We start from the raw sequence: 24,944 nt of genomic DNA on the forward strand, positions 1-24,944 counted from the left end.
GATCTGAACTAAAGACCGATGTTTAGTTAATTGTAGGCTGTTATTCCGAATGTTTTTCTATTATTTCGAAAAGCGTGGTTTTATACCAACTCTGATTTTTAAAAACTTTCATTATGCTGTAATACTTTGGCATTTATGATGACGATTTATTAAATTCTGATTATAGACAAAAACATTTTGTAAACACGAATAGTGTTAAACAATTTAATTATATTATTGAGTAATTATTCATTTGTTTTGACATTTATAATTAAATGTGTAGATATATTCATATTTATATTAAGAGAGTGATTATTTCCCTTATTTCACTTGTCTTAAATAATTTTCAAGGAATTATTATTTTTTTTACAAGAATTACAAAACAGATTGTGTTACGTTCATTGTTTTTGGTTGTAGTATATATATATATATATATATATATATATATATATATATATATATATATATATATATATATATATATATATATATATATATATATATATATATATAATACACGTATATAGAACGTGTTAAAAATTCGGCGCCTGTTTTTGCTCTTTTCGCTCCCCCTACAACGAAAACCTAGATACGCCTCTGGTACAAATTGAACCCCTCGTTCATATTGAAAGTAAAAGCCTGACTGAGATAACTATACACACACGTCTACAGTTCAGTCCAATGTTTGGTCGATCTATGAAAAATCAATACTCGGTTCACGACTTTAACGAAACAAACTGCCGCTTGTTTATACTATGATATGGTCTTGTTTGCAGTAAATGGATTTTTATACCGAGTGGAGTGACACTACACTTTTGGGGTAAGTGTTTTAAGTTTTAAATCTCAACAGATTAGGCTTATACGGGGGTAGGGTAATCCGGGTATGAAGATTAGTTGTGGGTGAAGTTGACGAGGGTGGGGGGTCGTAGTCAAGGGAACGTGTGTTTGCCCACCATAATCAAAATTATAAAGAAAAATATAGAATTGTGGGAATGCGTGGTCGGGTGTTAGAGCGTTCGACACAGAACCCGAAATTCTCTAGTTCGGATCTCGGTTCGGACATGAGACTGCTACGCAACGTCTTTGAGTCCACCCAGCTCTAATGGGTACATAACTTGCGTTAGGGAAATTAAAGGCGGATAGGCATAGTGGTAACCGCTCCATCGAGAAACACATGAACTCTGCTTCATCTACCCTATGGATCGTTAGGTCTTATAACACCGCCACCTGCACCGCTTCTCAACTCTGACACGGTAGACATTTGACAACAGGACCATACATGCTAGTTTATAACAAATGTGAAATTTAACTAAGAAATCTGGGCGCAAAAGCGAAAGTTCGATGAACAAATACGTTACGTTGTAGAACAACAAGGGGGTCATCCATAAATGACGTCACACTCGTAGGGGGGAGGGGAGTTCCGTAATTTTGTGACGATGTGTGATGAGGGGGAGGGGGGGGGGGTTCAGATGTTGCGACGTCACATTTTTGCATTATAAAAAAGCAATGTTAGAAAACGAATTTTAGACGTTATTTTGCGTTTTAGATAACTGTTTTAATAAATTGTAATAGTTTAGACAAGATTTTGGAAAATTATCGATATTTAAAAAAAATTCAACTGCAATTTTGAGGGGGGTTGTAGGTTGAGGTGTGACGTCATTTTAGGGGGGGGGGGTCTGGCTTTTTGTGACGACGTGTGACGGAGGGGAGGGGGGAGGTAAAAATCGTCAAAAAAAAGCGTGACGTCATTTATGGATGACCCCAAGACAAAATATCTTAGGGCAAATTTTCTCCTCAAAATATCACAGGGTTAAATATCTCAGGACAAAACGTCTCCATAAAAATGTCCCAGGAATAAATATCTCAGGACAAAATATTTCTCATCAAATGTCCCAGGAATATAGGGGCCTATATTTCAGAACAAAATATTTCTCTATGAATCTGGGAATATGTTCCAATTTAACTCTGGGGAAGCTAAAAAACTTTCTCCAATTGCTAATTTAATAGGACGATCTAAAGCAGTGTTTGTTTCAGTTCTTCCCACCCCCCCCCCTCCTTTTTTTAAAAAGAATAGCCCCGTCCCCCTGGACGAAATAGAAATCAAATTTTTATCGTTTTTGCTTTCTATTCTATAATTCTATTCTACTATTCTTTCTATTTTACAATGACTCGACTTTCGTTTAATTATTTTACTTTTAATTAATTATTTTAATATTAATTAGGATTTATATTGTCCTTTTAGGCAGCTATTTAAAATCCAGATGTTGTATGTATGTATAGAGAACTGAATGACATATCGGGAAAACGTCAGCTATCTTTCTGATTCATAGCGATCGATTATCTTCGATCGTAGGTGATTGGGTTGCCTTCGATCTAAGCTGATCAGTCTGATACCGCGGTATTAGGTTTGGGCCTGGATTATACACCTAAAACTCTCTTTGTAAAATATGGGGGGTTACTTTATGAGATTAGAGGCTAAAGCGGATTAAAACAAATACTTTCATTTTAAAAAATAATTGTAGCTTGCTTTTTTCAAGTGCAGCAGTTATTAGAGAAAATGGGCTATCTTTAACTCCCCACCCCCTAGTATCTTGTGGAGTAGGAGGGGAGGTGTTAACAAAAAAAAAACCAGTGGTATATAAGCATATAGAGCCTACTAACGAAAACTTCAATAACAATAACAATTCAAACTAAATAGGTTTTGGGAACCTGTGTACTAGGTATATTCAACAAGTTATTGAACACTTCAGGCTAAATTTAGAACAAGGTCCTAAACTCGGCTAGTTGTAATCCATGTCAACATGTAACGAGACCCACAAAAACAAAAACATAACAAGCTCTTTGGATCAGGTATTTTGCTCCATGGAAGAAAGGGTTTGGGGGCGGATTTTAAATTTCTGGGGGATGGGTGGGAGGTAATAATAAAATTTCGTCCTGGAGGGAGTGGGTTTGAACGATCTTAAGGTGGGGGGTGGGGGGAAGTCCTGAGAAAGGCCTGAAAGAAACACTCCTGTAGATTTTACTACGAAATTAGTATTGGAAGCATGGTCCTAGATTTCCCAAACTTTAATTGAAACATATTCCTGAATTCCCCGAACTTAAATTGGAACATATTCCTAAATACCCCGAACTTAAATTGGAACATATTCCAAGATTTCTCAAACTCAAGTTTTAATCAAGTGCCTTTATAATCTTTAAGTTGGAACACGCATTACCCCCCACCCCTCCCCCATTAAAATTCGTTACAATTCTTACTTTCTAAAAAAAAAAATGTCAGTTTGACTAACTAAATTCGACTATCTATAACGTATTGTGATCAAACTGGGTATGTTTCTGAAACAAATCAGAAATACGTTCTTCTAGCAAAACTTAAGGTTACAAACTACTACATATATTCATATTTTCATGTATGTTTAACCATACCCATAAACAATAATTACAACACTACTATTACCAGGCTATGAGACTCTACCTATCCTGTTAAAAGGGATTCGTTTCCGTTAAAGAGGACCCAACCGTACTTGCATTAAAAAGACCCTTTTTGTATTTACTTTCTAAACTCATTCCAATTTTGTTTTGTATGTCTAGTTTTCTTTTTATAAAACCCCGCATGAATAAGAAGACGGTCTAGGCTTTCATACTCTAGAAACTCCTACTTTTGTGACGCTATGGGTATGTACGTCAATGCAAGGAGCTCGAACAATACTGCATAGAACGGGAATAGGGTGTAAGTGTTGGTTTTTTCAAACGAGGCTTGTATGATCTTATGACACGATGTTTGTTATTAGTCTTCATGCATGGATAGGCTTTGTGTTAATTGTATGTCTGGGTTTTGACGGTGCCTAAGGTGTTTTATTCTTTGGTGTGAAAACGACGATAGTTATGAATGTGTTTACTAATATATGCGTATGTAAATGAACTTTTGGGGAAATTGAAATTTAGGTTTGTGTTCAAAAGGAAGTGTTGGTATTTATGTGTAAGTGGTAAAGTAGTGATAGGTATCGATATTAATGTAATACTGTACGTTATGTGTATACTGTAAAAGTGGATATAGGTATCGATATTACTGTAATAGTGTACTTTATGTAAATCTGTTTAGTAAATAACTGTGTTAGACTTAGGCAAATGCAGGGATAGTTGATATGGAGTTGATATGGAGTTGATATGGAGTTAAAAAGTTTGATCGAACTGAGGTTAGCTTGACAGGGTGATGTATATAAAACGTTTTAGTTTTTTTTTACAATGTCTTTTTTTTTGTTAAAAAAAAAAGCACATTGCGTCAAACTATTCACAATGGATCTATAGTTAGTCTATCTTACCGCTAGAAAAACAAATCAAAATTATGCATAGCTAGTTTATCTTACCGCTAGAAAAACTAATCACAATGGATGTATAGTATTAGTTAGTCTATCTTACCGCTAGAAAAACGAATCAAAAGTACGTATAGTAAGTCTATCGTATCACTAGGAAAACTAATCACAATGGATGTATAGTTAGTATATCACCCACGAGAACATAGACCCAGTGTTTTTTTCCAGATTTTTTTCACCCGGGGGAACTAAAAATTTCGAAACTGTTAAAAGTATATATTTTCTGTAAACATTTCATTTCGTTCGGGGAGGGGGAAGTGGTAGACTTTCTTCTGCCCCCCCCCCCCTGAAGAGATGCCTGGAAGAAACTCTTCATAGACCGTGAACAAAAAGCTTGAACCTGGGCTAGTTGCTCCAACTGTCTACATAAGTCACTCGGCAATAAGTAGTCGTGTCTTAAGTTCACTTTTTAAAACAATAATTGAGGTAACTAGTCTAGGACAACTTATAGAAACGGTGAACCATGATTCTCTTAAAGATAATTAAAAGAGCGTTTATTTCAAAATTAACAGTCTATTTTAAAAAATGTGGAAATAAAGTTAACACGAGTCTGTGTTAGTTGTAGTCAGGTTTTATTTATCTAAAACTAGGACAGAAAATTCTTGAAAGGAATAGCCTGTAATGATTACAATGTTTAAATGTTATGGTCTCAGGTCATCTTCTTTGTTCTTAACTTTTGTGTTGGAAGGGATTTCCTTCAACACAATTAAGTATTACGTCTCAACTTGTGATGCCTTCGATATTTTTTTTTGGATTTGCATCCATAGCCTTTTTCCAACCAAGAACGAAGGCAGCAGTTATTAGATTTTTTTGTCCGAGGATTCGAACTCGAGACTTTTCGGTTTAGCAACCTTGAGCTTTACCGACTCGACCACGCCGACCCCTTGTTTCAGTTCAATACATCACACATGTAACGGTGTTAATTTGTCGTAACGTATGCGAAAGGGCTGGGGGAGGGGGTGGCACTGATTACTTACATAGAAAGGAGTGGGTGGGTAAAAGGCCATGTTAAATACTTAACGTCCATACCAATCGCGTGCTTTTGTTTGCATTGTTTTCTAAAATCTATGTAATATTTTATTCATAAAATAACACGAATATGTTAAAATCTTATTATTTCTGTTGATAATTTGACAACTTCCTTCATTGACTTTAATTTAACTTTCCAAAATCTACGGAATTCCGTTTTACCACCTGTCAATAAATGCCCCGATTTTAATAATTTGATAACTTTCTTCATTGGCTTTTATTATTTTACTTTCCAAAATCTACGGAATACCGTTTTACCACCTGTCAATAAATGCCTCGATTTATTGGCTCGCCCGACTTCCTGTACGGACGCCCAAGACACATTTTACTACCGCACTAAAGGCTTTGTATGACAGGCATAAATCAAATTGTCCAACGGGCTGCCATAAATTTCAAACCCGACTCGGTATTATAAAGAACTCTATTTATTTATTACTTTAACATACTTCGACCACCCGACGGGAGACTGCAGGTTACAGAAGACCAACGGCCACCCATTAATAAAAAAATTACAAGGCTGCGTCTAGGATCAGCCTCTTTCATTCACACAAAGAAATGGTGCCACACCTGCAATGAAATAAACACAATAGACCACTACCTAATACACTGTAAGGCATACAACAATCAAAGAAAAGAACTCATCAACTACTTCCAGACAAACAAAAACACATTACTAACAACAGAAACATTACTGGCTATGGACGCCCCATCCACTCTGCATAGCCTGTTAAAAACATATGTGCACAAAACCAAAGAATCAGTCTAATAAGCTGTAAAGATAAAATAATATTCACCCAATAACAAAATACAAATCCCGTACAATAAAAAAACTACACCCAAAAATGAAAGGAAAACAAATGAAACCAAACTGTATATACACAAAAACAACGAACTAACCACCAAAAATAGTCGGCGATATAAACGTAAGTTTGAAAGCGGACTTTAAAACCCAAAACAACAACAACAACATTACTTTAAGTTATTTTTGTATAATGCTTGCGTAGGCAATGCCTAGTGACTACTGGGTGCCTTTTGGTCAGTGTTTCTCCCAGACTTTTTTCTACGGGGGGGGGGGGGGGGGCATTGAACATTTTCCGGGGGGGGGGGGGAGCGGACACTAGCAAACGTTTTCTATATAAATTCTATATAAATTCCATTTCGTTCGGGGGGGGGGGGGGGCGGGGCGGTAGACTCTGCTTTTGGTTATTAAGACAGACATGCACGTGTGCTTTAAAATTTAAATTCGGGTGTGAAGTTTTATCATATAACTTTGTGGGCTAGGATGTTCCTTTCAGTAAAATGATATTGACTTAGGTAACTGGATGGATATGTTTTAGATTACACGAGCCGGCCCGCGGCATAACATACGCCGCTATTTAGTTGTTTCTAATTTTCAATAATTCATAATTTGTCAATTCGACAGTACCAACGCTGACACTGAAAATATTTCTTTAAAACACTATAAGTAGCTCGTTAAGGACCATAACCCCCCCCCCCTTCCTTCCCTCCCCCCCTCCTCCCCCCCTCCCCCCCCCTACGTTTAAAATCGTTGGCTCTGCTTGTAAACATTTAGAGTGAACACAGCTCACTAAAACCATGTAGGGGTGGGGAGGTAGGGAGAGCGTTTGCAGCTTGTTTTCTAACGGCTCGAAGAAGAGAATTATATATATAGATAACTGCCCAATGGCAGGGTAGATCTAGTGGACAGAGTTTCTTTCAGGCTGCAACCCCCGCCGTCCTCGAAGAGCACGTCTTGCGTCCCACACCCCCTCTCTCTTAACAAAAATATAATCTATATAGAACATGTATACTCAGTGTTTCTTCCGGACTTTTTTCTCCGCGGGTGGGGGGGGGGGGCTGTAGAGCTTCATGGGGGGGGGGGGGAGGGCGGACACTGTTAAAAGTATACATTTTCTATATAAATTTCTTTTCGTTCGGGGGGGGGGGGGGGGGGAGCGGTAGATTTTTCTCGGCCCCCCCCCCCCCCCCCGAAGAGATGCCTGGAAGTAACTCTGTGTATACTTCAACCAGCGCCCCACGAAATTTAATTCCGCCCCCCCCCCCCCTCTCCGGAGAAAAATGTCTGAAAGAAACACTGTGAAGGAGGTGTCAAACCGCGGAAGAACGTGACGTCATTTTTATTTAAAAGACAACTCGCTGAAATGCCAATCTCACTTTACAACAAAACTACACTTTCCACTGAGCGGTTACATTACGTAGATCAACTTACTCGATAAGAAGAAACAAAAATCAATAATCAAAATTCATTCTTTTCCCAAGCAAACAGGTTATAAATTAAAGCGATTACATGACTAATATACATCATGCGGGCGACTTTGATACTACAAACCTAACACGAATACCCTGTGTAATCGACTATGGTGCTTATTGTAATCTCGCTTTGAAAATAGCCCGGGCGAACTAACGAGGGCGGTATGGGCGGAGAGCGGAATCAAGTACGTATTCATGTTCCGTGGAGAAAGTTTAGGCCGGTAAACAGGAGTTGTTAGCAGACGACATAGTCTCAATAGAGGGGGGGGGGGGGGGTACGTTTGGAAAGCTAGTGACGTCATGGTATGATGGGGATTTTTAAAAAGTTAGGTATAGAATGTTCAAGACCGTGTTATGTTCAAGTAGATCTTTTGTAGGATTAAGTTTACGTTAGAGAAAGAAATAAATCGTCGTGTATGGTTACATTATGGGTTTAATAATAGGACATTTTCCTTTTAGGATGAACTAGTTAAGACATTTTGTAGTAGGAATTAATTTATATTCATGGATACTCACACATAGATGTTTTTTTGAAAACAAGTCACTTTTTTATCATTTTGTTGTGTTTAAGTTGTTGGATTGCGTTTAGTAAGTGTGCTTGCATTATTAATCTACATCCTAATTAAAATAAATTTGATTTTTCTAAGATTTGTATTTCATTGGTGTGGGGTTTATTCAGAAGCGTAGCGACCCTTCCCGGTGCCAGAGGACAAACTTTCAATTTGGCGCCCCTCCCCCTCCCCCATATATTTTGATAGTTATAATGCAAAACTGCAGCTAAAATGAGCTTTTAATTATTTTTTTCCAACTCATTTAGGCGCCCCCTAAGGTCGGCGGCCGTGGACATATATACCCCCACCCCCGCTACTCCTCTGGATTTATTTAATAAGAATAAACTAAATAAGAATAAACTTAGATGGCTAATCTAATATAAGATTGCGGGACTTTATACATTAATTGACTAATTTATATTTGAAAATTCATAAAAATATTCTTATATATCTTCACAGGGCATTGAGTTTCAAGTAGTCTACAAAGAGCAAGGGGTTTGTTTTTAAATTTATGACCACAGTGTAATGCGTTCCAAAAATAAACTTTTAACACGCTTTCTTTATATTGTGGTTTAGAGGCTAACAAACTCACCCAAGCAAAAACTTGTAACAATTTGCTTAGAGATTATAAATATTTAATTCAAGTACTGTAATGTAGCTGATATTATCATTGGTATAAAAAGAGACATTTAAAAAATGGCAGTCTACAAATTCCGATACCATTCCTCTGACAATTTCGACCATCGGAAAAAAGACAAAGAACAGAAATACTACTACCGAAATAAAATGGAAGTGTACTCAGATTTCAACGAAAACCGAAACGACACCCGTGATTACCAACACGGAAAAACACGTTCCGAGTTTTACGCCAGCGATTTCGGGAGGAGCGAAACTCCTTCTCCTACCCCTCCCCGGAGGCACAGAGGGTACCGCCATAGGAGTATGGAGAAGGGGAACTATAACCATCACAAGCCCCACATTCACTACATCACCGCCAGGTCGGAACCGCCGCTGTCGTATGGTTCGCCCCGGCATTCCCGGCGACAGGAAGTTGTCATTTTGAAAACGAGGCCGGATACACAGCACGAGCCGAGGATAGCTGTCTATGACCGGAGGTGAGTGGTGTAATGGGATTGTGGGATAGTGTGGGATAGTAGAGGATAGAATGTAATAGTAAAGGGTTTAGGACTGTACGAGATCATATGGGATAGTATAGGATAGTATAGGATAGAATAGGATATAATGGAATAGTATAGGATAGCATGGGGTATTATAGGATATTATGGAATAATATAGGATAGTATAGAATAGTATAGGATGGTATAAAATAGTATAGGATAGTATGGAAAAGTATAAGATAGTATTAAATAGTATAGGATAGTATGGAATAAAATAGGATAGTATAAAATAGTATAGGATAGTATGAAATAGTATAGAATATTAAAAGATATTATATGATAGAATGGAATAGTATAAGATAGTATTAAACAGCATTGGATAGTATCAGGGGCGGAACTACAGTGCCGCCAGACCCCGCAATGCGGGGGGGGGGGCCCACGCCATTTAGGGGCCCACAGCCGACCATAATAAATATTTCTATAGTAAAAAAAAATAATTTTCTTGCATTTTTGAATTGATGGTTGTTTTGTAAAAAAAGATTACCGTAGCTGCTGTTGGATTATCTTTATTCTATAGACACAAACCCAAGCTATTGTATATTTTTTCCCTTTTTTTTTTTTTTAAACCACTGTGAAAGCCGAGTCCTCTTTCTCCTACAATCAAACTTATTTATTAAAGATAAGCAAACGTTCAAACCACTTCCGTGACTTATTTCCCTTTTTTAAATAGTCAAATAAGGGTGCTCATGAACTTCTTTTAATAGATTTGTACTAAACAAATTAAAATGCAATTACTTCTCTTAACTGTTATTTTTTTTTATAAAGTACTCACTAAAGAATGACATTGAATAAAAAGGAAATATATTTAAAATTAATAATATAAATACAAAAAAACATAAAAATAAACATAACACGAGACACCATTACTTATACAAAGCTTTCATATATTATATTCTTTTAATCGACTTATGGTTAAGTGGACTAATAGCAGAAATAAAATAATACTGATTTTCTCAAAACAGACTAATGCACTTTCACACAAGACATAATGTAATTTTTTTTAATGAAAAAAAAACAAGCAATTTTTTTTTCTAAACACGAACAGACCAGAAATGAGTAACCTATGTTCGTATTTTGTGTTTGTATATATATATATATATATATATATATATATATATATATATATATATATATATATATATATATATATATATATATATATAGGGAGGGACCTAAAAAAAATTTTGCGGGGTGGCCCTTTTTTTCTAGTTCCGCCACTGGATAGTATAGTATAGAATAGCATGGAATAGTGTAGTATAGTATGGAATAATATTTGATAGTATGATATCGTATATGATAGTATATAATAGTATAGTATAGAATGGAATAGTACAGGATAGTATGGGCTAATATAGGATATTATGGAATAATATAGGATAGTATGGAATAGTATAGGATAGTATAAAATAGTATAGGATAGTATGAAATAGTATATGATAGTATTAAACAGCATTGGATAGTATCAGGGGCGGAACTACAGTATATAATAGTATATTATAGTATGGAATAGTATAAGATAGTATTAAACAGTATATGATAGTATGGGATAGAATAGGATAGCATGGAATCGTGTAATATAATATGGAATAGTAAAAGATAGTATGTAATGGTATAGGATAGTATTTGAAGGTAAAGAATAGTATGGGACCGTATATGATAGTACGAGGTCATATAGGATAGTCTGGAATAGCATAGGATAGTATGGGCAAGTCTTGGAAAGTATGTGATTGTATTTGGGAAGTATGGGATTGTAAAAGATAGTATAGGATAGTATGAGATCAGAATTATGGCATAGCATAGAATTGAGTGGGAATGTAAGATTAGCAGTAGCGTAGCGAGAGAGGTGGGCGGGGGGGGGGGGGGGTGAACATACGTTCCAGGGCGCCGACCTTAGGGGGCGCCAAAATGGGTTGGAAAAATAAAAATGAAAGCTTGAGGGGGTTGCAAATCGAAAGTTTTGAGGGGCGGGGGGTGCAAATCGAAATCTTGAGGGGAGGGGGTGCAAATCGAAAGTTTGTCCCCGGGCGCCGGGAAGGGTCACTACGCCTCTGGCGATTAGTATGAGATATAATATTTTAGTGTAGCGTAGTATATGGCTAGAATAAGATCGCATATGATAGTATTCGATTTAAGATAAATATAAAAAAGATTTAAGATTATCTAGGACAATAACCCCCCCCACTCCTTTTCCGACAATCACTCCTGGACATCCCACACCCTTTTCCCCGACATTACCCCCCCCCCCTCCCCATCCCGAAGAACCCTGACCCCTAAACCTAAACCTCAAAACTATAGCTAACACTAACCCCAACGTAAATCTTAACACCAACTCTAAACCTAGATCTAATCCTACATCTAACTCTAACCATAACACTAATCTAACCCTCACCCTAACCCTAACAATAACTGGGCGGAAGGTAGGGGGGTAATAGAGAGGGGATAGGGGGGGGGGGGAATTGACATTGGGGGTAATAGCTCCGGATGGTAATGTCGGGGTGGAGGGGGGGGGGGGGGTAATACCCTGCTCCCATTTGTATTACAAAAATGATTCTGTATAATTAAGTCCGTGAAGCGAATTATGTGAGACTGAGTGTATAGGTGGTTTCATTTTGTAAGACATTCGGAAGTGTTAAATTCATTATGTAAATCAAGCAAGTAAAAGTTACTATAATAATATGAAACATTTGAGATGCATTATGTGCTTTTAATCTTATTGCGAGACCTTTGAAGTTACAAGCATCATTATATTCTTATAGTATACTATAGTAATGTATATTGAAATGGGTGAGGGAGAAACTAATTTTAATTATATAAACCAATATATATTGAAAATTCATTGAAAAAACATGTGTGGTGCTAGGAAACTGAATAAAATGCTATTCTGTATAAATGTAGTGCTGAAAAAATACCATGTTACATTAAAAACATATAACTGAATAAAGTACAATCAGACAAATTTAAAATAGCTTTCATATTTAGCATTTTTCTTTCTTTGTGAAACATATTAAATGACATAATTTATTTCCACATTGTATCGACGGTTATGTCCCCGTAATAATTGTGTTCAAAAAGATAGCCTAGTGTTATGTATTTTGTTTATAGAAGAAGAAGAAAGCGACGTTCTGATTGCGTGTTCCATTCCTGTCCGGAAAAGTCAAGCAAAGCTATCCCATCTATGCACTACGATGAGGTATTTAAAGGTTATATGTTAATTATCAGAAGCATGCCATTCAATTATTAATAGTTAATTATATATTAAATGCTAAATTTATTAACAATGTTGAATAATGAATTAATATTTTAAATCTTAGCAACAAAACACTAGGTATTAAAACATTTTTTCCACTAGCGGAGTAGTGGATGGCTGAAAGAAAATAAATATGTATATCCGTCGTGTAACATATCCTGTTTGATATGCTCTATGTTAACTTCTCTAGTCTAATCTACTCGTTGTTAACATCCCACACCTGATCTACTTTCTGTTAACATCTGACGTCTGATGTTGACAAATATGTCTAGTGTACTATCACTTAACATCTATGTCAAGTGCACTATCAGTTAACTTGTATGTCTAGTGTACTATCTACTAACATCTTTTGTCTAATGTTTTAAGACGTTAACATCTTCGGTCTCATCTACTCTCTGTTAACTTCTCCTAGTTGATCTAATATCTGTTATCGTCTGTCAGTACTTCTGTTTGTTAACATCTCCAATCAAATCGACTTTACGTTAACATCTATCTGATATATTCTCTGTTGACACCTGTCTGTCTGATCTCACTTCTGATCTACTTTCTTTTAACATCTCCATTCTGATCTACAGTTAACTTCCCACATCTGTCTACTATTTGTTAACATCTCACATCTGATCTACTTTCTTTTAACATCTCCATTCTGATCTACAGTTAATATCCCACACCCTGACCGACTATTTGTTAACATCTCACACCTCATCTACTATTTGTTAACATCTAACTGCTCTCCTCTCTGTTAACATCTAACTGATATACTTTCTGTTAACATCTAACTGCTCTCCTCTCCGTTAACATCTAACTGCTCTCCTCTCCGTTAACATCTAACTGCTCTCCTCTCTGTTAACATCTAACTGCTCTGTTAACAGCTGCGATGTCCCCACTGTGCTGCGCATGTCCAGCCATCACAAGAGGAAGTGCTGGCCTACCCCTGGTCTGTGCAGTCCTACCGTCCCACCCACGCATTTAGCAACTCGCAGAAACAGTAAGTTATGTCTTTTGCAAGTTAGACAGTTGGTGTAGGAAATGTAGGTTTAGACATCCGATTTTTTAAATTTATTTTTTAATAATTTTTTTTTTGAAATCGGTTTGCAAGTGTTGAATAACTCTTTTAAGAAATGGACATGGAATTCTGTTATTCTATTCGGGTTCACTTCAAGCTGTTTTGTGGCCTAAGAAGTTGTGTTCCTTTTGAAAATAAAGCCCTCTCGAATGAAATTTAAAAAGTAAAACTAACCAACTGGCACAAAACGTGCATACATAATCCAAAAATATAACACACATGTGCACATAAAACTGACTTAAGTCCAGAGGAAATCAAGGGGATTTAGAAATAATCGGATATTAATTTCAAACACTACAAATTATTTATGAAAAATAATTTTAAAAAAAAATTGAAATTACTTTTGAATTTTATTTTAGCGTCAAAAGAGTAAGATAATAAAATATGATGGGTATTAATTCCTGGAATAGATATCTACCATATTAAAAATATCTGAAATAGGTATGTGCCATATTAAAAATATCTGAAATAGGTATCTGCCATATGAAAAATATCTGAAATAGGTATCTGCCATATTAAAAATATATGAAATAGGTATCTGCCATATTAAAAATATCTGAAATAGGTATCTGCCATATTAAAAATATCTGAAATAGGTATCTGCCATATTAAAAATATCTGAAATAGGTATCTGCCATATTAAAAATATCTGAAATAGATAAAGATAGACTATGTTTCTGTCCTAGGCCACGGACGGAAAAAATCGACCTGAACAAAGGGCCATTACCGCCTATATCCCCAACCAAAGACCAGATTATCGAACATGGTTCCATCTTCTCCCAGAGAGCCCAGAACTCCGTACTTCCAGGCTCGGTAACCCAGGCAACGAAACCCGGAACTCACCTCACGAGAACGCAAGCACCAAATTTAGAACCCGGAACAGGAAATAAAAACTTTGAGGATTTCTCCGAGGTCATGCCCAAAGGGTATACCCGATCGAAGGAGCCCGCTAGACGGAGTGTTCCGCTTTCTGTGACGTCACAGCAAGCGGGTAATCCCGTAGAGAAAGACGCGGAGAACGTCTCGCTGGTGGCGCCTAGCCAGCCCATCTTTAAGTCCAACAGGGAACTGCAACAGGAGGCCAACGCGAGGGCTTCACGTCCTATACTGACGCAGGTGAGTCAGGTTGGTCAGGTACGCGACCACAACATATCATTTAATCCTTAACCCTAAATTAAGCACTAAGCTGGAATCCTTTGCCATAATCTGAAACCCAAACCCTAAGTTTAGCGCTAAATAAACTGGATTAGTTTATACCCAACCAGGGAATACTATCTCAATCTATATTATTAAATAAAAAATAAATAAAAAACTAAGCTGGGCTTGATAACTATTCCAAACTTATCTTTAACTCAAACTATTATCCTGTTAAATTAAAGTTAACATGAGATTCATACACATAATACCTTTATAAAATAAATGCTATGGGACGCATAACTATGTTTACTAAAGGAAAAGAAACGTTTTCTTTAAAACTAATACGTTATAAATCTTTATTACATTTTTCAAAAACTTTATTTAGAAGTTAACCCCCTTCCCCTACCCAATTCTACCAGAGACAGGACCTCATCAGGTCGCCACCCTATGCAAGTCAGTACGAACCAGATGACGTCACCCCCCTTGACAGCATCAGCAACGTCATCTTGCCCCCGGTTCGAGCTTCGGACTACGAACTCTTGTTCAACAGGTACTTGTTATATATTTTAAAAAAACCGGTTAATGTTATTTTTATAAACACGATGCGATTATTTTTTTTTCCGGAAACAATAATTCATTTATGTGTGAGTTTAAAAAAAAAGTACACAAAAAATTCAGTTTTAATGTAGAATGGAGTTTAACGGCCCAGTTTGTGTGTGTGTGCTATTCGTGATTGTATATCATCCATTTATGTTGTCCAAAAAGATGGTTTAGCCCCCCCCCCCTACTACTCACACACTCGTCCATTTTGAACGAACGTATCGTGTGTGTTGCGCCCCCCCCCCCCCCCCCTTTCACCACCCAGTATGGACGTCATACATAAAGGATCCCTCAAATAAAGAAAGCAGGGTAATGTAGTTAAAATGAAAACGGTTATACCATACAAGAGAAGATAATCCTGGTATTAATATATCTCGTAGACCACCCCCCAGGGTCAGGGCTGTGACGGAGGTGGATCAGGATTACACCAGGGAGAAATACTTTGACAGTCTGGACCAGCAGCGGACGTACAGGTACGCATTGCCCACGCCACACCCTAAGAAAGACACGGCCACGGAGATTTCTAGGATGCTGAAGGGGGAGTACTATGATAGACGTGAGTACAGGGTGATTGGATGCTGGGGAGGGGGGGGGTACGTGGAGGGGGAATTATGTGGTGGGTGAGTAGGGGTGAGAGTGGTGGGGTGATTACATGGTGGGTGGTGGGTGAGTGGGGGAGTGTGGTGGGGTGGGTACGTGGAGGAGGAATTGTGTGGTGGGTGAGTGGGGGAGAGTGGGGGGTGGGTACGTGGAGAGGGAATTGTGTGGTGGGGGAGGGGGGAGAGTGGGGGTGGGTACGTGGTGGGGTGGGAGAATGGTGGGGTGGGTACGTGGTGGGGTAGGTACGTGGAGGGGTGGGTACGTGGTGGGGTAGGTACGTGGAGGGGTGGGTACGTGGTGGGGTGGGTACGTGGAGGGGGAATTGTGTGGTGGGTGAGTGGGGGCGAGAGTGGTGGGGTGGGTACGTGGAGGGGTGGGAGAATGGTGGGGTGGGTACGTGGTGGGGTAGGTACGTGGAGGGGTGGGTACGTGGTGGGGTGGGTACGTGGAGGGGGAATTGTGTGGTGGGTGAGTGGGGGCGAGAGTGGTGGGGTGGGTACGTGGAGGGGTGGGTACGTGGTGGGGTGGGTACGTTGAGGGGGAATTGTGTGGTGGGTGAGTGGGGGCGAGAGTGGTGGGGTGGGTACGTGGAGGGGTGGGTACGTGGTGGGGTGGGTACGTTGAGGGGGAATTGTGTGGTGGGTGAGTGGGGGCGAGAGTGGTGGGGTGGGTACGTGGTGGGGTGGGTACGTTGAGGGGGAATTGTGTGGTGGGTGAGTGGGGGCGAGAGTGGTGGGGTGGGTACGTGGTGGGGTGGGTACGTGGTGGGGTGGGTACGTTGAGGGGGAATTGTGTGGTGGGTGAGTGGGGGCGAGAGTGGTGGGGTGGGTACGTGGTGGGGTGGGTACGTTGAGGGGGAATTGTGTGGTGGGTGAGTGGGGGCGAGAGTGGTGGGGTGGGTACGTGGTGGGGTGGGTACGTGGAAGGGTGGGTACGTGGTGGGGTGGGTACGTGGAGGGGGAATTGTGTGGTGGGGGCGAGAGTGGTGGGGTGGGTACGTGGTGGGGTGGGTACGTGGAGGGGGAATTGTGTGGTGTGTGAGTGGGGGCGAGAGTGGTGGGGTGGGTACGTGGTGGGGTGGGTACGTGGAGGGGGGAATTGTATGGTGGGTGAGTGGGGGCGAGAGTGGTGTGGTGGGTAGGTCGTGGGGTGGGAGGGTCGTGGGTGAGTTCAAAAGGAGGAGGGGAGAATTGTCGGTGAGCGAATGGTGGGTGGGTACGTGGGTGGTGAGTCGTGGGGGTGGGAGAGTGGTGAGTAAATGGATGGTGGGGTGTGTACGTAGGAGGGGTAGTCTTGGGCTGGGTGGTTCTTGGGGGGATTTGGTAGAGTGAGTTATAATAATATAAATAGAAGGTGTATTTAAAACGTTCACCTATTGGCCGTCGGTGGTGTATATCGTCGTAACAGTTGGAATATAACTTTGATGTAAATAAAGTTCATGTTGTTGTTTTCTTTGTATCTTGACAGGAACTGGTCAGAAATACGAATACAACATCAACTTCTCACCCAATAAAGTTACAAGCGAACGTCGTCCTTACGGATAGGCATGCTACAATAACTAATGATGATATAGCCTACACTTATAAATAGACATGCTACAATAACTAATGATGATATAGCCTACACTAATTAATGACGATACTACACTTATAAATAGACGTGCTATAATAATCACTGACGACAGAGCCTTTACTTATAGACTTGCTACAATAATCAATGACGACATAGGCTACACTTATAAATAGACGTGCTACAATAATCACTGACGACACAGCCAACACTTATAAATAGACTTGCTACACTAATGATATAGACATCCAATATTGTGTAGTGTCCGTAGAGTTTGTCATGATTTTAACTCGATTCCAAATATTTATTGAATGTAAAAAGAAATTTCACAAGGGAGATAAATCATATTTAAAAAAATAAACGCGATATGAAAGAGTGCGAAATACGTTAACTTAATTACATAAATGTGCATTCTAATCGTACGTTATAATAAACAAAAATACATAAATGTGGTTTGGGTTTGGTCAAAATCTAAGAATAGATGGTATTTTCATTTATTTTTTAATTATATAATAATCGTTTGTAAATCGTTTAAAAAAAAAACAACGCTTATTTGCTTAAGGCCTTCTATGATTACAGTTGCATGATTGAGTGATGAAGATCGTGGTATTTTATGTACTGAAAGTTCACCATATTGGTGGAAATGTCAGTTTGGAGAATAACTTGAGGTGTGGGTGGATGAACAGAGCAATGTGTCACATACGTTGATTTTTGTATCAGCGTTTCTTCCAGACTTTTTTCTCCGGGGGGGGGGGCACTTGAAATTTTCGGGGGGGGGGGCGGTAGACTTTCTTCGGGGGGAGGGGGGCGGACACTGTTAAAAGTATATATTTTCTATATAAATTATACAAATTTCATTTCGTTCGGGGGGGGGGGGGGGGGCGGTAAAAAAATTTCGCCCCCCCCCCCCCCCCCGAAGAAATGCCTGGAAGAAACTCTGTTTTGTATTGAAATGTTTCTTCAGACAATGTTTATTATTATAGGAAAGATGGCAGTTAAAAAAAAAACATTACTCGCTTGTCTTGAAAGAATGTTTAAGGGGTTTCTATCTATCTATATATATAATTCTCTTCTTCGAGCCGTTAGAAAACAAGCTGCAAACGCTCTCCCTACTTCCCCACCCCTACATCTATCTATATATATAATTCTCTTCTTCGAGCCGTTAGAAAACAAGCTGCAAACGCTCTCCCTACTTCCCCACCCCTACATGGTTTTAGTGAGCTGTGTTCACTCTAAATGTTTACAAGCAGAGCCAACGATTTTAAACGTAGGGGGGGAGGAGGGGGGGGAGGGAAGGAAGGGGGGGGGGGTTATGGTCCTTAACGAGCTACTTATAGTGTTTTAAAGAAATATTTTCAGTGTCAGCGTTGGTACTGTCGAATTCACAAATTATGAATTATTGAAAATTAGAAACAACTAAATAGCGGCGTATGTTATGCCGCGGGCCGGCTCGTTCAACATAATTCAAATTAGCATGCACAAGAGCTAAGCAAGTAAAAGCGCTATATTAATGGGTTTGCATGGGTGGAGCGCTAGACTGCTAACCCTTAAGTTTCGAGTTCGAATCCAGGTTCAAGTCAGTATAACGTCCAGCCAGCTCTGGTGGGTATCTGACCCACGCTAGGGAAAGTAAAGGCGGCTGGGTATAGCACTGACCATATTACACATACTTAAACCGAGGTAACAGAATCAGGTGAACTCTACTTCACTTGCCTCATGGACCGTCAGGTTCGAAAAGGGAGTTTCACTTTTTATAAATTAGGCGGTTAAAAATATCCCAAAACTACTCGAGATAACAACATATGCCAATTAAAAATAAGCTTAAAACAAAGCAGGTTATTTAAAATGCACTGTAAATGTGTGTGTGGGGGGGGGGGGGGGGGGCGCAGAGAGGTTGTTTTCTCATAATTATTAGGCATTTTCTTGAGCAATTTTTTTTAAATAAATACAAAAGTTTATCAATGATGTCAGATGTTTCTGCAACTGTCTAGGAAGTGTAAATAAAACAACTGAATCACATGATCCAATCATGACTTAGTGTATTTATTAGACTATTTCATGGAGTATTTATTTTAAGATTATTTTATTGTTTTGTAAATTTTTGGAGTCTAATTAAACAAGATGTGTCTTCATATTTAAAAATTATCACCTGCCTGGTATTAAAAGCTAATGTTATAATATATTTTTCTTTCTTCTTACATTAAAATCTAATCACAATATGTATTTCATTTAGGGGACATCCATAAGTGACGTCACGCTTTTTTAAACGATTTCTACCTCCACCAATAACGGCTAAAATTCGTTTTCTAACATTGATTTTTAATAATGCAAAAGTGTGACGTCACATCATATCATCCCCCTCCCCCTCGTCACAAAAATACTCCCCCCTTACGAGTGTGACGTCATTTATGGACGACGCCTTAGCTAACTGTAAAATAGTAATTCTAACAATGTTTTTCATTCAATATTTATGTGTAACTGTTTTATGTTACATTAAAAGACTTTAACTCAGTGGTTCCCAACCTTTTTCGAGTGGCGACCCCCTTTTATAAAAAGTAAGTGACCCGCGACCCCCATAGAATTAAAAAGCCGAAATTAGTATGGAAATTAATAAGCACTAAAATAATATTTTCTCGTAGACTTTCAATATGAACTACTCTTGATAACTATTTTAATAGCATTAGTAAAATTGCATACTATTCACTAAACCTTCGTGGTTAAGTTTTTAATTTAAAAAAAATGTTTGTTAACGCCAACCTATGTCATTATAATTATCTTAATTTTGTTTTTAATCGAAGAATAGTGTTGAAAATATATTCTCGAAAAGTCAATCAATTTTACGTTTGGGTATGAATGGTGAATACTTCACCAAAATTGTGTCTGCAGTTTTTCATCTTACTCGGAATCATTCTGCAAATCAAGGAATTCATCTTGTAATTCATCGGGAATGCTGGCAACATCAAGGGAAGAAGAGAATTGGTAATGCGTAAATGCAGAGTCTTCTTTTTTCAGCTCAGAGAAATAGCGATGCAGTTCGTGTTCAAGAGATTCAAGATGCCCAGAAATCGCTTCTTTCAAAATTTTAATTATCTCACAATCAGATTCATCTACCACACAGCAGAGTTTCTCAAATTTACAATATTTCCAAGATTTAATTTCTTTACCGATTTTGCAGCTTTGATAAAAATACCCCGAGATTATCATGGAAAGTTATAATATTCGTTCATTTTCCCTGAAGCTTCAGGTTAAGCTTATCTTGATGTTCGAACACATCTGCTAGGTATGATACTCTCTCCCACTACTCTATGTCGTTTTAAGTATACCAAAAAGTCTTGTTTCCTTTGCACTCCCAAGAACAATTTGATTTCATTCAAAAACACAATTTACATTTCGTTTGACAGCCAGCGTACTGTAGTGTAGAAGAGCAGAACCTCGTGATCTATATTATGTTTTGCTCAGTTCTTTGAAGGCTCCAGATTTTATATAATTTACGACTTATACTAGCAATAGACTCTTGATGTAGATTGGTTAGGGCAGTGGTTAGGGAGCTAAATCTTGTCTGTTTTCTGAAAGCCCGATTTTGAACTAAACATAGATGGAGCACCATCCGTACAAACCCCCACAGCCGTTCTAACCCATTTTAATCATCCAGTTTCAAAAAAGATATTTATTTTCTCCATTATATCTTCACAAAAGAGCAAATCTTCTTTGCTATCATCCGCATGAATATAGACACAGACCAGCAACTGCGAACACAAACTCACGTCTGTTGATTTATCAACTTGAAAAGCAAACAATGGTGAAAGCTTAATTTCGATAAAAATGTGTTATTTAACATTTACGTACATGCAGCGTTTGATGAGATTTTCTCCTATTGTTTTTTTTTTTGCTTGGCATTTTCAATCGCGACTTCATTTGATGCTTGCACTAATGCTGATGAAAACTTCCTGTTCGATCAAGTCTCTGACGTTTACAACTAGCTTCTTACCGACGGAAGAACTCCATATATTTTTTGGTGTGTTCCGAATGACTCGTCTCAAATGGTGTTTTAGTTTTGAAGATTTCATAACCTCGTGACTGAGAACAACTTTGTACAGTGCGCTTTGTTTCTTCTCTATTACATTTCCAGTGATGTTAATGAAGCCGAATTTCAAAAATTCTTCTAAATATTTATGTTTTGTTTAAAATTACTAAGGTTTAGTATACCAGCTGGCGACCCCCCAGAAAGACCTTCGCGACCCCCAGGGGGGTCGCGACCCCCAGGTTGGGAACCCGTGCTTTAACTCCATAAAATATGTATGAGTTCTTATCTGTTTTTTTTTTTGCTAAATTAAATGACTTTTCTCCCTCTGATATGTATAAAAGTAAGCATACTTTTATGTGTGTTACATTAAAATACTTACATTAATAGAATGAGTGTGTACACTTATGCTTTTGCTCCGCTAAACGACTTTTCCTCATACTCTATGTATATATGCAAATATATGTACATATATATTATATAAGATTTGTTACGCAATGAATATATTCTTCCCTTACCTTGTGACGTCAGATAGTGAATGTTGTCGTTGCCCAACCAGAACTCGCCCTCCAGGGTTCCGAACCCGTGTCGGTACTCCTCCCAGGTCCTGTAGAAATCCACTGAGCCATCTTGTCGTTTCTGTATGACGGTCCAACCTGCTGAAACACAAGAGATGGACAATCAGTGGACAATTATATGGACAATCAGTGGACAATTATCTGGACAATCAGTGGACAATTATCTGGACAATCAGTGGACAATAATCTGGACAATCAGTGGACAATCAGTGGACAATTATCTGTACAATCAGTGGACAATTATCTGGAAAATCAAGTGGACAATTATCTGGAAAATCAGTGGACAATTATCTGGACAATCAGTGGACAATTATCTGGACAATCAGTGGACAATTATCTGGACAATCAGTGGACAATTATCTGGACAATCAGTGGACAATTATCTGGACAACCAGTGGACAATTATCTGGACAATCAGTGGACAATTATCTGTACAATCAGTGGACAATTATCTGGACAATCAGTGGACAATAATCTGGACAATCAGTGGACAATCAGTGGACAATTATCTGGACAATCAGTGGACAATTATCTGGAAAATCAGTGGACAATTATCTGGACAATCAGTGGACAATTATCTGGACAATCAGTGGACAATCAGTGGACAATTATCTGGACAATCAGTGGACAATTATCTGGACAATCAGTGGACAATTATCTGGACAATCAGTGGACAATTATCTGGACAGTCAGTGGACAATTATATGGACAGTCAGTGGACAATTATCTGGACAATCAGTGGACAATTATATGGACAATCTGAGGGACAATTATCTGGGCAATCAGTGGACAATCAGTGGACAATCTGAGGGATAATCATCTGGACAATCTGAGGGATAATCAGTGGACATTCTGGGGGACAATCATCTGGACATTCTGGGGGACAATCAGTGGACAATCTGAGGGACAATCATCTGGACAATCTGAGGGACAATCTGAGGGACAATCAGTGGACAATCTGGGGGACAATCAGTGGACAATCTGGGGGACAATCAGTGGACAATCTGAGGGACAATCATCTGGACAATCTGAGGGACAATCTGAGGGACAATCAGTGGACAATCTGAGGGACAATTAGTGGATAATCTGGGGGACAATCAGTGGACAATCTGACGGACAATCATCTGGACAATCTGAGGGACAATCAGTGGATAATCTGAGGGATAATCAGTGGACAATCTGAGGGACAATCATCTGGACATTCTGGAGGACAATCATCTGGACAATCTGAGGGACAATCATCTGGACAATCTGAGGGACAATCTGAGGGACAATCAGTGGACAATCTGAGGGACAATTAGTGGATAATCTGGGGGACAATCAGTGGACAATCTGACGGACAATCATCTGGACAATCTGAGGGACAATCAGTGGATAATCTGAGGGATAATCAGTGGACAATCTGAGGGACAATCATCTGGACATTCTGGAGGACAATCATCTGGACAATCTGAGGGACAATCATCTGGACAATCTGAGGGACAATCATCTGGACAATCTGAGGGACAATCTGAGGGACAATCATCTGGACAATCTGAGGGAAAATCATCTGGACAATCTGAGGGACAATCATCTGGACAATCTGAGGGACAATCATCTGGACAATCTGAGGGACAATCAGTGGATAATCTGGGGGACAATCAGTGGACAATCATCTGGACTTTCTGGGGGACAATTAGTGGACAATAATCTGGACAATCAGATGGACCATTATGTGGTCAAATCGATAAAAACTGAGATGGACAATCATCTGGTAAATGAGATTGAAACGGCAGAGCCAAAAGTTACAATCTACAAAATTTCCCAGACTTTAAAGAGCCACTAACATGTGTATGTGCACTTCGATAGTGGAAAGCTTGGAACTATTGCCACGGTTCTGGCAACAGCATAGTTGTGGGGCTGGGCCTAATGCCCTAGGTTGTCAACTGTCCATATACACTCTACTCCACCTATTCTCATTGTTTTTTAATTTCGTTTAAAGTTTTTGTTTTTACAGTATAATTTTTTTTGAGTTTCTATAATAAAAGAATATAATAATGATTGAACTAGAGAGCCGCATATTGACATCAAAAGAATGCAACTCGTGGGCCACAGGTTACCGACCCCTGCGTGCGAGTAATTTGGTTAACACAATAAATCTTGTTTACATAATACTTTTATGTGCAATTAAACAAGTACATCAGCATCAAATTTTTAACATAATTTTGAACATCAAATGAAAACGAAAGGTTTTGCAAATGTACATAATGAATATTTACATGATGTCATGTATTTGATTATAAAAAAAATTGCAAAGGCTGACAGTAAAAGGGGTGAAGGTCAAAAGAAAGTGTCAGAAGTCTGGGTGGGGAGAGGAAAGGAAATTTTTCAGAGAGGGTCAATGGGACAGTGAAGCATTTTCTATGTAGGGAAACAACTTAAGTTGACTAGTTGAAAGGGTGTTGTAGTGGTCGCATTGAGTATTCAAAAGGTTGCTGTGTGAAAGATGAGAGGAAAGAGACAAGATTTAGAACTTTAAATAAGTTCTGGATATTGATGTTGCGGTGGGTGGTAAATCTTGTTTAAATTTTTTTTTTTTTTTTTTTTTTTTTTTTTTTTTATTAATTCAATTGTTTTAAACATTTAAATCAGTAATAATTATTTATTTGATAGATTTTACACAGCATCAAAGACATGGACATCAATTGCATATATAATAATCAAATGGAGAAAATAAAATGGCATAAGAACTAGACTAAAATAAGGTGT

The 24,944-nt window shown here is 38.5% G+C and overlaps 2 protein-coding genes across 6 annotated transcripts in view; one reads left to right on the top strand and one right to left on the bottom strand.

Annotated features, from left to right (window-relative positions):
• The window catches only part of LOC131940987 (fibrinogen-like protein 1), a 169,133-nt gene that overhangs the window by 6,315 nt on the left and 137,874 nt on the right, over positions 1-24,944 (bottom strand). For 3 of the 4 annotated variants that reach the window (XM_059299932.1, XM_059299931.1, XM_059299930.1), the window contains exon 4: positions 22,137-22,277. In XM_059299932.1, the coding sequence (XP_059155915.1) occupies positions 22,137-22,277 (141 nt within the window). The remainder of the gene's footprint in view (positions 1-22,136; positions 22,278-24,944) is intronic. The other variant, XM_059299933.1, reaches the window with a different exon arrangement.
• LOC131940986 (uncharacterized) lies at positions 755-18,323 on the top strand. Of its 2 annotated transcripts, XM_059299929.1 has the most exons (9): positions 755-799; positions 8,660-9,315; positions 12,481-12,568; positions 13,498-13,613; positions 14,378-14,807; positions 15,248-15,378; positions 15,809-15,984; positions 17,496-17,572; positions 17,619-18,323. In XM_059299929.1, the coding sequence occupies exons 2-8, from the start codon at positions 8,897-8,899 to the stop codon at positions 17,570-17,572; spliced, it is 1,437 nt and encodes a 478-aa protein (XP_059155912.1). In that variant the 5' UTR covers positions 755-799; positions 8,660-8,896; the 3' UTR covers positions 17,619-18,323. The 2 variants fall into 2 exon arrangements, with proteins under 2 accessions (XP_059155912.1, XP_059155911.1); XM_059299928.1 differs by having other exon boundaries at positions 17,496-18,323.

This window comes from Physella acuta, unplaced genomic scaffold, assembly GCF_028476545.2.
Source record: "Physella acuta isolate Inbredline_101_S28 unplaced genomic scaffold, ASM2847654v3 ptg000338l, whole genome shotgun sequence".
NCBI classification, from domain to species: domain Eukaryota; kingdom Metazoa; phylum Mollusca; class Gastropoda; family Physidae; genus Physella; species Physella acuta.